The sequence below is a fragment of the Schistocerca gregaria genome, chromosome 2, assembly GCF_023897955.1.
Source record: "Schistocerca gregaria isolate iqSchGreg1 chromosome 2, iqSchGreg1.2, whole genome shotgun sequence".
Classification (NCBI taxonomy): domain Eukaryota; kingdom Metazoa; phylum Arthropoda; class Insecta; order Orthoptera; family Acrididae; genus Schistocerca; species Schistocerca gregaria.
This window is the reverse complement of record NC_064921.1, coordinates 993,940,379-993,954,575: the sequence shown is the minus strand read 5'-3', so window position 1 is coordinate 993,954,575 and position 14,197 is coordinate 993,940,379. Positions and strand designations below refer to the sequence as shown.

General features: G+C 44.7%; 1 protein-coding gene across 4 annotated transcripts in view; it reads left to right on the top strand.

Annotated features, from left to right (window-relative positions):
* LOC126335497 (acetylcholinesterase-like) overlaps window positions 1-14,197 on the top strand; it is a 2,358,475-nt gene that overhangs the window by 1,764,959 nt on the left and 579,319 nt on the right. For all 4 annotated transcript variants that reach the window (XM_049998832.1, XM_049998833.1, XM_049998831.1 and 1 more), the window contains one exon: window positions 2,313-2,753. In XM_049998832.1, the coding sequence (XP_049854789.1) occupies window positions 2,313-2,753 (441 nt within the window). The remainder of the gene's footprint in view (window positions 1-2,312; window positions 2,754-14,197) is intronic.

Below are 14,197 nucleotides of genomic sequence, written 5' to 3'. Positions count from 1 at the left end.
CGATATGATCACGATCTCAGAAGAGGGTATTCAGGCGATGTTGTGCTATTAGCAACGGCACTCACGATGGTCGTCTGCTGCCAAAACCCATTCAAGTCGAAAATTTCACCGCTCTCCCCTAAAGTAAGCCTTCGGTGTACGCCCCACATTGATTTCTGCCGTCAGTTCACTCAGAGTTGTTTTTCTATTAGCACTGACAACGCTATGCAAACGCGGCTGCTCTCCGTAGTTTTCTTAAGTGTAGTCCATCGCCCACTGCCTTGTCCAACGTGAAAGGCCATCCCAGAAATTTGGTATTTACGGCACACTGTTGACCCCGTGGATCGCGGAATACTGAATTCCCTAACGGTTTCCGAAAAGGAATGTTCAATGTGTCTAGGTACAGATACCATTCCGCGTTCAAAGTCTGTTAATTCCCGTCGTGCGGCCATAATCGCGTCCGAAACCTTTTCACATGTATCACCTGCGTGCTAATGACAGCTCCGCCAATGCACTTCCCTTTTCTACCTTGTGTACGCGATAGTACCGCCTATCTGTATATGTGCATGTCACTATCCCATGACTTTTTTATCTCCTTGCTCAGTGTATCTCTCTAAAATTTTGTCTTGAAATAATAGAGTGCCCGAAGGTATTAATCTTGTCAGGCGAATTAAATGCAGAAATAAAAATATACCAGTCTACATAAATTCATTATATATGTTGAAGTATTTTGGAGAATAACGTCAATGAGTTAATGTACTTTGTTACGGTGCAAGCTCGAACAGTTACATAAAAGAATAAATTCTAGAGGAAAATGGTTTGCATTAGTCATAAGATTATGCATACATTTACATTCTCAAGACTTTCCAGTTTCAAATTATGACAGCTCCTCGTGGAAGACAACGGTTATGTGATACTGTGCAAATGATCATGGCAATTATCACTGCAACCGTAGGTAAAAGTGATTTCCTTTCTTTCAAAAACATGCAAGTAATATTTGTATGTTAAGGAAATTAATTACGAGCACTTTGAGGGAACAATCGAGCATATCGGCACCACGTACAGTGGGCTTCTAGCAGTGGGAAAAGCGCGCACTAATTTAAAATAGCTTACTACGGAACAAGTTTAAAATACACACACACGCACAGGTGAGATCAATTTTACAGACGAAGCAGTGCCTCGGAGATTTATCGGTTCACTTACATCGCTCTACTCTCTCTAAGAGGGCGACCCTGGTGGAGCATGCTTCAAGGCTGGATACAATGGTGAATCTGGCTCATCTTCATTTGGAGCCGCGGATCACATGGCGTTACTATTCGAGCGTTCTCAGCGAACTCAAATAACTGCGTGAATTACTGATTGGAAGCGAACCACGCCATTCAAAATCTGTCGCTGAGTGGCGCTTCGAGCACAGTCGGTCGTATCCACAAGTAAATGTCCCTGCTTTTATCTCAAATAGCTTCTTAAAACTCAGGGTATACCAGTTGATGTAGTGGACTATCTAGTGAGTTTACTAGATTCCTGGCTAAGCACCGCGACGATAAATAATTAACTGATTGTAGCTGACTGTTTCATTACTAAGAAAAAATATAATCGGATCTTCAAAGAGTAACGAATACGTTATTACGGCAAGCCAAACCATTTTTTATTGAACGGTGCAGCTCATTTCAAAGTGGCACGAATATATAACACTATTTTAAAACATAGTCAGCTTAGTGTCTGCGAACAGCCTTGGAAACTTTCTACCAATCGTTTAATTCCTCAAGATAGAAATGTGCTACTAGTTCACGGAGCCATTCGAGAACAGCTGTGTTAAATTCCTCAAAAAATGGTTCAAATGGCTCTGAGCGCTGTGGGACTTAACATCTGAGGTCATCAGTCCCCCTTTATCAAAGTCGGAAACGTGATGGTCGCATTTCTCCGCCTTACACGAGGCATCACAACAACATTTCACCAGGAAACGCCGGTCAACTGCTGTTTGTATGTAAGAAATCGGTTGGAAACTTTCCTCATGTCAGTACGTTGTAGGTGTCGCCACCGGCGCCAACCTTGTGTGAACGCTCTGAAAAGCTAATCATTTGCACGTCATAGCACCTTCTTCCTGTCGGTTAAATTTCGCGTCTGTAGCACATCATCTTCGTGGTGTAGCAATTTTAATGGCCAGTAGTGTACTAAATAACTGCAGGAGTTGTGGCATATTGGTGATAGGAAGGCAACTCCAGTCCCACAACACACGTCTCGAAAACCATGTGCTACATCCTGTTAAAGTACACTCACGCCAGACAAGTATCGCTCAAGCTCCGCTTCCGCTGTACGAACTTTGTGCTCCGTAGGTGTTCGGTGACTTCCCGGGCTCGGTCATCTGGAACCCCAACACGCAGTTGTCGGAGGACTGCCTCTACATCAACGTGGTGGCGCCGAAACCGCGGCCGCGCAACGCCGCCGTCATGGTGTGGATCTTCGGCGGCGGCTTCTACTCGGGCACGGCCACGCTCGACGTGTACGACCACAAGACGCTCGTGTCCGAGGAGAACGTGATCCTGGTGTCGATGCAGTACCGCGTCGCGTCGCTGGGCTTCCTCTTCTTCGACACGAGCGACGTGCCGGGCAACGCGGGGCTCTTCGACCAGCTGATGGCGCTCCAGTGGGTGCACGACAACATCCACTACTTCGGCGGCAACCCGCACAACGTGACGCTGTTCGGCGAGTCGGCCGGCGCCGTCTCTGTCAGCATCCACCTGCTGAGCCCCCTCAGCAGAAACCTCTTCTCACAGGTGCGCGCCCAGGCTTCAGCACAGCGCAGTTCGTTCTTTGAAATCAGTGATTTATTTCTCCAAGGAACAATTAACAAGGCCCCATCAGCTTAAGACAAGGAAATATTAGCCAGTTTTTTTCTTTTCTATGCATTTTATATAACTCAATATACAGGGTGTTACAAAAAGATACGGCCAAACTTTCAGGAAACATTCCTCACACACAAATAAAGAAAAGATGTTATGTCGACGTGTGTCCGGAAACGCTTAATTTCCTTGTTAGAGCTCATTTTAGTTTCGTCAGTATGTATTGTACTTCCTAGATTCACCGCCGGTTGGCCCAATTGAAGGAAGGTAATGTTGACTTCGGTGCTTGTGTTGACATGCGAATCATTGCTCTACAGTACTAGCACCAAGCACATCAGTACGTAGCATCAACAGGTTAGTGTTCATCACGAACGTGGCTTTGCAGTCAGTGCAATGTTTACAAATGGGGAGTTGGCAGATGCCTATTTGATGTATGGATTAGCACGTGGCAATAGCCTTGGCGCGGTACGTTCGTATCGAGACAGATTCCCAGAACGAAGGTGTCCCAACAAAAAGACGTTCTAAGCAATTGATCGGCGTCTTAGGGAGCACGGAACATTCCAGCCTATGACTCGCGACTGGGAAAGACCTAGAACGACGAGGAAACCTGCAATGGACGAGGCAATTCTTCGTGCAGTTGGCGATAACCCTAATGTCAGCGTCAGAGAAGTTCCTGCTGTACAAGGTAACGTTGACCACGTCACTGTATGGAGAGTGCTACGGGGAACCAGTTGTTTCCGTACCATGTACAGCATGTGCTGGCACTATCAGCAGCTGATTGGCCTCCACGGGTACACTTCTGCGAATGGTGCATCCAACAATGTGTCAATCCTCATTTCAGTGCAAATGTTCCCTTTACGCATCAGGCTTCATTCCAACGTGATCAAATTGTAATTTTTCGCAATCAACATGTGTGGGCTGACGAGAATCCGCACGCAATTGTGCTATCACGTCATCAACACAGATGTTCTGTGAACGTTTGGGCAGGCATTGTTGGTGACGTCTTGATTGGGCCCCATGTTCTTCCACCTACGATCAGTGGAGCACGTTATAATGATTTCATACGGGATACTCTACCTGTGCTGCTAGAACATGTGCCTTTACAATTACGACACGATGTAGCTGCTGCACATTTCAGTCGAAGTGTTCGTACGCTTCTCAACAACATATTCGGTGACCTATGGATTGGTGGAGGCGGACCAGTTCCATGGCCTCCACGCTCTCCTGACCTCAACCCTCTTGACTTTCATTTATGGGGGCATTTGAAAGCTCTTGTCTACGCAACCTCGGTACCAAATGTAGAGACTCTTCGTGCTCGTATTGTGGACGGCTGTGACACAATACGACATTCTCCAGGGCTGCATGAGCGCATCAGGGATTCCATGCGACGGAGGGTGGATCCATGTATCCTCGCTAACAGAGGACATTTTGAACATTTCCTGTGACAAAGTGTTTGAAGTCACGCTAGTGCGTTCTGTTGCTGTGTGTTCCATTACATGATTAATGTGATTTGAAGAGAAGTAAGAAAATGAGCTCTAACATGGAAAGTAAGCGTTTCCGGACACATGTCCACATAGCATATTTTCTTTCTTTTTTGTGTGAGGAATGTTTCCTGAAAGTTTGGCTGTACGTTTTTGTAACACCCTGTATAAACAGGGTGGAGGAAAATTGTGTCACGAAATTTTAACCCTTCATAGCTGACGAAACCGTTCGGTCTCGTTCTCGCAACGGCACGTCGGCCGGTCTCGTTCCAGCCTCGGTCCCATTCCCGTCTGTCTAAGTCTCGGTCTCGCACAGCCTTCGCGTCGCCACTCGTCGCTGTTCCACTTCCGACTGCTCCTAGTTTGTTTTGTATCGAGTTGTTGTTCATTTCGTTCGCTTCGCACGTCCATTCTAGATCTGTTTGAAACCTTTTGCTTTAGCTCTGAACTTCTGGTTCTTTTTGTATTCTATTCAGCGTTCACTAACGCTAATTAAAATGTAGTTTATAATTACGTAAACTACGAAAAAAAATTACGACGTATGTAATACATACACCTTTTCAGATAACAAAACGGCGTATCAGCTTACTTCACTCTTTTGATAAACAGCAGAGGAAATACTTGTAAAAAGGCAAGATTTTTTGTTACTACACATGCAAAGGACGTCGGCACGGCACACACGAGTGGCCATTTTCCGTCTCGTTCTGATCCAAGGTAAAATAACATGTTCATTGTTATGGAAGGCAGATCGGCTTACAACCGAATGAAGCCCGCGCTTCGTAATCGAGTGTCTGGTGCCACATTTTGTAAAGAGAATATGATAACTCCTACAATATTATTTCAGTGGTACAGGCTGGCGCACGAAAAATCGGCCCCGCGTACTAGACTACGCATTGTCGCTTACCAATCGTCATATCTTGTTTCGAAGTTGTTTGCATTGGCTTGTTATTTCTCCACTGCCTAATTATTAGATGTGTATCTATTCTGATCGTATCGGTCAACGAATGGTGCGTAATTGGCGAGCAGTCTGTACTCGGGGCCGGTTTTACGTGCGCCACCTCACATAATTTTACTTCGATCAGCGACGTAAAGCTACAGTTGGCCAAACGAGATGTTTTGCAGATTCACGAAAATTACAAGGGTGTTAGAATTCTGTTGTGAATAAAAATTCTGTACTCTAGGGGGGAGCCAGGTGCCCCCTCTTGACTCCTTCCATCCTTCAGTCACCTATACTACTAATTTTCAATTTTTCATAAGAACCATACACCAAGTACAATGAACGGTGAATTAGTGAAAATGAACGTATCCCAGAAAAGAGCGATCACCAGTGAACTAGTTCCCAAGGATGAACGACTTTTCTCATCTCTAGAAGGAACCAAAATAACTAATGTTCTGTAGGTCGACAACGCACAATTTTTAAACTAAGGAAACTTGGCGCTACGCACTCCTATTGGCTGCGGGATAGCCCTGACGCCGGTTGCTCTGTAAAACGCATGACAGCGAATGCTTTTCCTGCCGCGGATGGCGATGTATCCAAGGCTTCCCGCACGGTCGGTGGTAGTGCGCCAGCCTCCCACTCTGGGGGCCTGGGATCGAATCCGCCAGGGTCCCGAAACATCCATTGCAGTTTCATGATGAGACATACCGGGAACAAACGCGTAAAACAGCTGTTAGTTCGCGTAAACAATGAATTTTACATATCGCGTCGGCTCTGAAAAGGACCATTTTTGTACCTAAGACATTGAATACTTATAGCAGGTGCTCGAACTGGCGACCCTCTGACGCAACACAAAGTTGGTAACGTCGAACGGTGTTTTGCCGAACTCTTTCAAAGATCCCTGGCATTGCCCTGATGTGACTGGCAGCACGTTCAAAGCGATCTATTAATTCCTCTTCGTTTCTAGGTGGTTCGCGTCCGAATGGGTGAACTAGACCCTTGAAGAATCCCCAAAGGGAAAATATCGTTGGCGTGAGGTCTGGTGATCGTGCGGGCCATGTCTTAGGAGCACTTCTGCCAGTTACCCGGCCGTCGAAGAGTTCATTTAAATATCCGCGCGCAGCACGACTGTTATGTGCTGGCGTCCAATCATGCTGCAACCACATCCGTAGCCGCATGTCCAGGGGATCATGTTTCAGCAGACCGGGTAGAGTTTCTTGCAAAAAGTGAAGGAAATTTGCTCTGGTGAGTCGAGGAGGTACACGCAACGGAACAGTTATATGGTCACCCACAATTCCTGCCCAAATATTGAGCGAAAATCGTTCCTTGTGTCCTTGGACGTACGTCACATGAGGATAAAAAATGAACGTTTCGAGTATTGTACATTCCATCCCAATGGAAGGTGCATTCCTCGGTAAACAACACAATGGCCGGGAAGTTGGGATCTCGTGCAACACGTTTCAGAAACCACCGGAAAAACCCTAGCCTGTGTTCATAGTCCACCACAGGATTCAGGTCTTGGGACAGGGTGGAAACAGAATGGATGCTGAAACTTCCTGGCAGATTAAAACTGTGTGCCGGACCGAGACTCGAACTCGCGACCTTTGCCTCGAGTCTCGGTCCGGCACACAGCTTTAATCTGCCAGGAAGTTTCATATCAGCGAAATCTCCGTTGTAGAGTGAAAATTTCATTCTAGAAACATCCCCTACGCTGTGGCTAAGCCTTGTCTCCACAATATCCTTTCTTCCAGGAGTGTTAGTTCTGCAAGGTTCGCAGAAATGCTTCTGTGAAGTTTGGAAGGTAGGAGACGTAGTGACGGAAGTAAAGCTGTGAGGACGGGGCGTGGGGGCGTGAGTCGTGCTTGGGTAGCTCAGATGGTAGAACTCTTGCCCGCGACAGGCAAAGGTCCCGAGTTCGAATCTCGGTTCTGCACACAGATTTAATTTGCCAGGAAGTTTCATATCAGCGCACACTCCACTGTAGAGTGAAAATTTCTTTCTATAAATGGATCCTGGCCGTCATCACTCAAAACCTCCCAGACTAAGCGATGAGTCACCCCTGTGTTGTGTCCAACCGCTCGAGTAACTGTCGTCCGCAGCTCGTGGTCTCGCGGTCGTGTTTTCGCTTCCCCAACATGGGGTGCCGGGTTCGTTTCCCGGCGGGGTCAGGGATTTTCACCTGCCTCGAGATGACTGGGTGCTTGTGTTGTTCATAATCATGAAAGTGGCGAGATGGGGCTGAGCAGAGGTTCGGAATTTGTACGGGTGCTGATACCCGCGCAGTTGAGCGCCCCACAAACCAGACATCGTCATCATCACCATCATCATCATCATCGAATACTTGTCGTAGGCGCTTCCTTGAAATACTCGAGAATACTCTGTTCAAATGCAGCTTCCCGTCGTGTTCGAGGTCTTCCAGCATCACCATGATATCCCCCTGACGAGCCTGTTTCGCCAAGTCGCCGGTGAACTGCTGTAAACGTTTGCGGTTATGGGTGACGTCTTGTTGGGTACCGTTTCTCATACAACCGTCGAGCTTGACGCGCATTACCGTCGGCTAGTCCATGAACAGAAACCATATCTCGTGGTTCTTCAAACGAATCCTGTGCCGCCATGTTTACTGTATGACTAAATTGCAGGTGACGTGTGTGTCCTCCGAAGAGAAGCTTACGTGTGAGTGGCTCTGACGTGAGGTGGAGACAAAAAGCAAGATCTATTCAACACATTTGCGTATCACTTTGGGCAGTACGGGTTTAGGGACGTTTGTATCGTTCGTATGTGTGAACCGACACCCATAGCGCTGCCCGTCAACCGACGAACGGCAACGGGACAATCACACGGACAATCGGGGCGCCTGGCGCCATGTTTCCGTAGTTTATAAATGGTTCCTTCTCGACATACACATCATTAGTAAGTTTGGTTCCTATTGGCATCAGCTATCCAGGGTTAAAATTTCGTGTCACAATTTTTCTCCACCCTGTAAATTACTTACATGAAACATCTATAATAATTTAAGAGACTCATCTGTGGTTTCTGCCATCTCATTGTATCGATTATGTATTATCTAGTGACAGGCGTGATAGACTACTTGCGCCGGTTTCTTGATCGTGATTAGTAGCTTGTTGTGAAATGTTTCCATGTGATAGACATGCTGCACGATTCGATAATATTGGCCGTCAGGAATTTACAGGGAGAACTATTCCGAGAATTTAGCACCTCGGTTCTCAATAATGTAGGTGGCTGTATCGCATGTCCGATCACCCATAGAGCTGTTAAGCAACCGGCTATCGCGTGCTGTCAGGCCATGTCAGTTCCCTAACGTGCAGGTAGCGTGCGATCGTTCTATCAGTGATGGCTAGTAGGTGACTGACAGAATTATACGTTTCTTCCGCTACTCCACAAACAAATCTGTGTGTGAGCGACCCAACGTTTCCTCATTGTGGCAGGCGGCTGTTGGACTGTGATGCATTCTGTGCAGTTTGCTGTTCGTACGCATTTTATCACTGACAGTCAGATATCGACGTGAACAAATCCATGAGGGTAGGAACGTGCGGTGAATGTCTCACCTCAGTGATGTCAAATTCACTTCTTGATACCGACCTCTGGTGGATTGTAGCTTACTGATAGGACTCCAGAGGTCTTATTCTCAAAAGAACCACCCGATTTTGAAAGAATAACTTTTATGTACGTTGACGTACAGCGTTGAGGTACCTTCATTATTACGTTTAGGGAGACAATTTTCATTTACCTTCCACAGATGTTCAACCTGTCCTCTACTGTAAGCAAAGATAACATTCAAACGATATTCAAACTCCTCTCATACATTTGCGAGCATGTCTTTAATGCGTTCACTACTGTTTCTATGCGACTAGCTCTCGGCTAGCCTAACGAGAGGATCCATGTCAAAGTCAGACTAATCCCTTACTCAGGAATGGTTACACGGTTTCAGATGCAAGAATCCTGCATCACTGCTCTTCTGAAACCCCTAGTGGAGGTACTTTCCCTATGCTTTCCTGGGACCTGTTACGAAGTTTACTGCATACAACTGTGCCTTGAGTATAGTGGTATGTTCGTGTTGCTATGGGTGTAGGGGAGGTAGAGGGTGAAACTCAGTGCCAGCACATATTCGCAGCTCACTCCTGTCGAAAAGTACCAAGGGGCCCGCTGAAATCAACGTCCTCCTCCGACGGACAGATCTCCATTGACAGTATGACGTGCCTTCGGTTCATGAGACACTGCTTAGAGGTTTGAAGTTTAACCCAGGATATTGGCGCGGAGACTGGCGGACAGGAACTTCAGACCACCACTTCTCATCCCCCTGCCAGCCAAAATGAAAATCTTCCACCACTAGGAGTCGAAGAACTGTAGCTCGAATTCGAGTGCCATCGCTGGATATTGCCTTAGCGACCTCGGCAAAGAGCCCGGTTAGACGTCTACGAACTACGTGAAGAACGTAAATAAATGACTAGTGTCAAAAGACTGCTGGCGCCATAGTCGAATTCTTTGCCGCCTATAGGTAGTTCAGTGCCGTACTCTTCGGTCAGAAAGAGCGCAGCACATTTGTAACTTAATCATACCTGTTTAAACGAAGAACATGAAACAACTTTCTTTCTATGTTACCTCGATTCGACGCATCTTCGGGTAAGAGCGAGCAAGTGATTTGCACCACGGTGACTCCTATCGTCGAATACGCCGACCAACAAACTGACGCCAAAGTAATCTTCTAAGTGGCGACGAGTAATTCACTATTTGCCCCAAGTTTCTATCAGCGTTCATGCAGAAAACATAGTCTTCTCAAATCAAATAAAACTGTCGGAAACATCTCGTAGACTGGAATATCAGAAGGGAAGCCTCGATAAAACATGAAAGTGTACGCGTTAAATCGCACGGAAAGCAAAGAGATAGTCCCGTTTTTGTAATATGTGTAACATCATTGATATGGCTCCACAGGGTAGATCACTTTATACCTGAAGCGAGGTTCTCTTTTTTAATCATTTGAAAGACATTTTTCTTTCGTGGAGTTACTTAGTATTCTATCGCACGTTGCTCTGGTCAGAATACTTCTCACAGTAATGTCAGACTGCTGTTTGCCTTAGCTGTATTTTTATGCTGTTTATCTCCTACTAATTTTGAACAAACAAGATTATCAAACAAAACAACCAATATACGTAAAATTGTAAATAGTATGATTACATAAATTGTTTAGTAGAATAACTGGCAAGGTGACCTGTACGATATTTTTAGTGAGTTGTAAGGAGATCCCAATCAACGTTCATATTCATCTACATCTGCTTGTTGTTGGTGGTTATTTCATCTTGCTATCAGTGTAATATTACAAACGCGTGCACTTCTCATTCTATACGGTATGTTCCTCTATCATCTGATCTGTTTATTTAATAAAGTAGTGATATATATAAATTTTCTCCCCATAGTTTTATATGATATCTCTCCATTAGTTGTATGATCTGCAGTGCACAACTGAAGCACTCTTCTATCGCAACGTATTTCGAACTCTCCGACTCTCTCTTCTGTGAACAGTTTCTCGACCACATTTCACTTCCAAACAAAGATACACTGCAAAAAACTTCAGAAAAGTCTTTGTGAATTTAAATTTTTTGTCAGTGTTAACAACTTTGCTTCTTTAGAAAAGTTTAGCTTCATATTTCCAGTTTGTACTGTACAACTCATCTGCTTCGACAATCGACAGTCAACTGGCTAATAAAAAAAACAAGCCACATCCACTAAATTTGGTGTCTCACTTCCTAACTCAATTCACCTAGCATCAGCTGATTTAGTTCGATTATATACAGTTTCCCTTGCTTTTCTTTTGTTGATTTTAATCTCGAACCGATGATAATGGTTCAAATGGCTCTGAGCACTATGGGACTTAACATCGGAGGTCATCAGTCTCCTATACCTTAGAACTACTTAAACCTAACTGACCTAAGGACATCACACACATCCATGCCCGAGGCAAGATTCGAACCTCCGACCGTAGCAGTATCGCGGTTCCGGACGGAAGCTCCTAGAACCGCTCGACCACCGCGGCCAGCGAACCGGTGATATATTGGTACTGCCCTTGATTAGTAATCAAAACCTCATGGGTCCCTGGTTCATACCCAGCCATAGCTTAAATTCTGAATAAAATTTATCAGCAGTAGCGGTCGTAAAATGGCCTTGTCAAAGAGGGCGGAGGGACGAATAGTGTTCATGGCACAATCTTTCACTTGGGGTGGGTAACTGCCCAACAAGGCTGAAGAATCAACAATGATGATGCAGGATGAGGATGCAGGATGCAATGCTGACCATTGCATTTAGCACACATCATGTATATTGACAGGAAGTGTGACCTGTAATTCGCGAAGTGTCCTGATGATTCCTCCATTGGCTGAAGATTCCGGACTAGTCGCCATCCGGATCTCCAGGAGGGGACTGCCAAGGTGACCATGAGAAAAACATCCAATTACTAGGAAAAGGATAACGTGTTTCGAGTCGTGGCATGGAATGTCAGAAATTCGAACGTGATAGGGAGGCTAGAAAATCTCAAAAGGGAAATTCTAAGAGAGGAAAAACACTAACTGGGTTCTGCATCAAATTTGAAATGGTAATATCGAATACCATGTTCAAGAATCACAAGAGGAGGAGGTATACTTCAAAAGGCTCGGCGACACGAGAAGACTCTAGTTGGTTTACAGCCCGGTCAAACAAAGATTCCGAAATCAGATTTAGATTGTAAGGTGTACCCAGGAGAACATACAGACTCAGATCACAATTTAGTAATGATGAAGAGTAAATAATCTCCCAGAATAATCAATTTGGAGGGAAGTGGGATACTGAAGTAATGAGGAATGACGAGATGCGTTTGATGTTCGCTAAGAATATGAATACTGCGATGGTAAGGTATATTACGGTAAGTATTTCAACTGAAGAGGAGAGGACATCTCTAAAAATGGTAATCACATGTGTTCAACAGACTAATATAGATCCAGTGACCTTCCCTGCAAAGAAACCTGTGGAAACGGAGGAATTACTATAACTAATCGACGAAAGTAGGTGGCACAAAAATGTTCGCGGAAAGATAGGAACTGAAATTAATAAGAAGTGAAATCATTCAGCGGGAAATGGCTGCAGGAAAGGTGTGAAGAAATCGGAAAAGAAATGATCTTCGGAAAGACGGACTCGGCAAATAGAAAAGTGAAACGAACGTTGGATGAAATTATAAGCACCGGTGGTAACATTAAGATTGCAATAGGAAAGCCTCTGCTAACTCAGAGAAGAGAGCAGATACGTGGAAAGAGTATACTGACGGTCTATGTGAGCGGAGGACTTGCCTGATAACGCGATATGATGTGAATGTGGAGTCGGTATGGAAGACATGGAGGATCCAGTTGAAGTTTCCCGGCTTGGGGCACTTTCACAGTTCAGTTAATTACGCTCAAAAATCAGTTTATTGAACCCTCAGTTTATGTTATGGGTCCGTTAACAGTCCAAAACAAATAAGAAAAGTCTTTGAAAATAAAGGAATGACTTCTTTGACAACTTAAAGTTGTTCGAAAGCAACAGAAGTAAATCTCTGCCTGCACTGTCTTCTGAAAAGTTCTCTTGCAAACGAAATAGTGTTTCTTCTTAGACGTCAGTAGTAGGCTGAAAATTAAACTGCCTGATGCTCACCGGGCGAGGGCAGTTATATCCGCAGGGCGGATGACTGCCACGTGGCTATTGGTCTAGCGATGTGGCCTCGGACTGTCTGAGGAAAATGGATTGGCGGATGCAGCAAATGGTACACAGATGTGGCGGCTTCTACAGCTCTTGAGCGCGCCCTTTGAACTAACCTGCTTGATGCAGGTGAGGCGAAGTTCGGCAGACTTCGGTCGGTGCGCCTGCGGTACTGGAACGACGACCCGCATAGCGGCGCTACGTTGCGGGTTGTCGGCTTCGCGGGAGACCCCAGAGACACGCCACCAGTGTTAGAATTTAAAAGGGTCTGGTAGATTATTTGTAAAGGACCGTGCTGATCACACAAAACTTTTACTATTCTCTATTACCGATTTTGGCTACTGCCATATTCAGGTCTTTTTCAAACGAAGTATGGTGGTGTAACCAACTAAGTTCACTTATCTGAAGGAAAATCTACAACGTGCCTGATTATGTATACGAAAAAAAATTACATGATTAACAGACACGCTCATCAGCGATACACACCATAAAATACTCTGATTGAGGTATCAACGTCAAAATTATACATTTGTTATAGAGTAATAGCTAGTGATGGCCTGGAAACGTTTGATATTTATTGAAATAACTGAGACCAGCAGAAGGCACTGTAGTTAAAATATATGAGTAATCAGTTTAATAGTTAAAATGCACTATATGTAGTCATAAATTAAGATTACTTCAGACGGAATAGTGAGCGAGTGACAATAAAACATGTACTCACCAGCTGAGACATAGTCATATGTATGAACAGTGGTCCAATACTGTCAGACGTTTTTTTGTTCCAGTGTTTGATTACAATATCGGTTCTTTTGACGATGACCGGTTTCAGTCAGTAATGACCATCCTCAGATCTACAATATAAAAATATATGCAACTAGTTAGCATAGTGTCTCTCGGCACAATACAGCATTACGAATCACAATATACTATCATATAACCAGGGAAATTTACAGTTAAAATACGGTGAAACGTACCTTTTCTACACCTCTTCCTAAAGTGATAAGGCCGTAATGGTATCTTCAAAACGTATAAATATATTCAGCACAAGATCGTCACGTAGATCTGAAATGAGGTGTAGAATAGGTCACATCGTCTACACAGTCATTTTTGCAACTGACTACTGAAGTACAGTAGCTACCAGAAATAAGTTGGCTTACATCCTATATAGATATCGCTACTGTGGGGTTAGATGTAGTCATCATTTACGTAAGAAACATTATCTGATAAAAACACATTCGATCAAA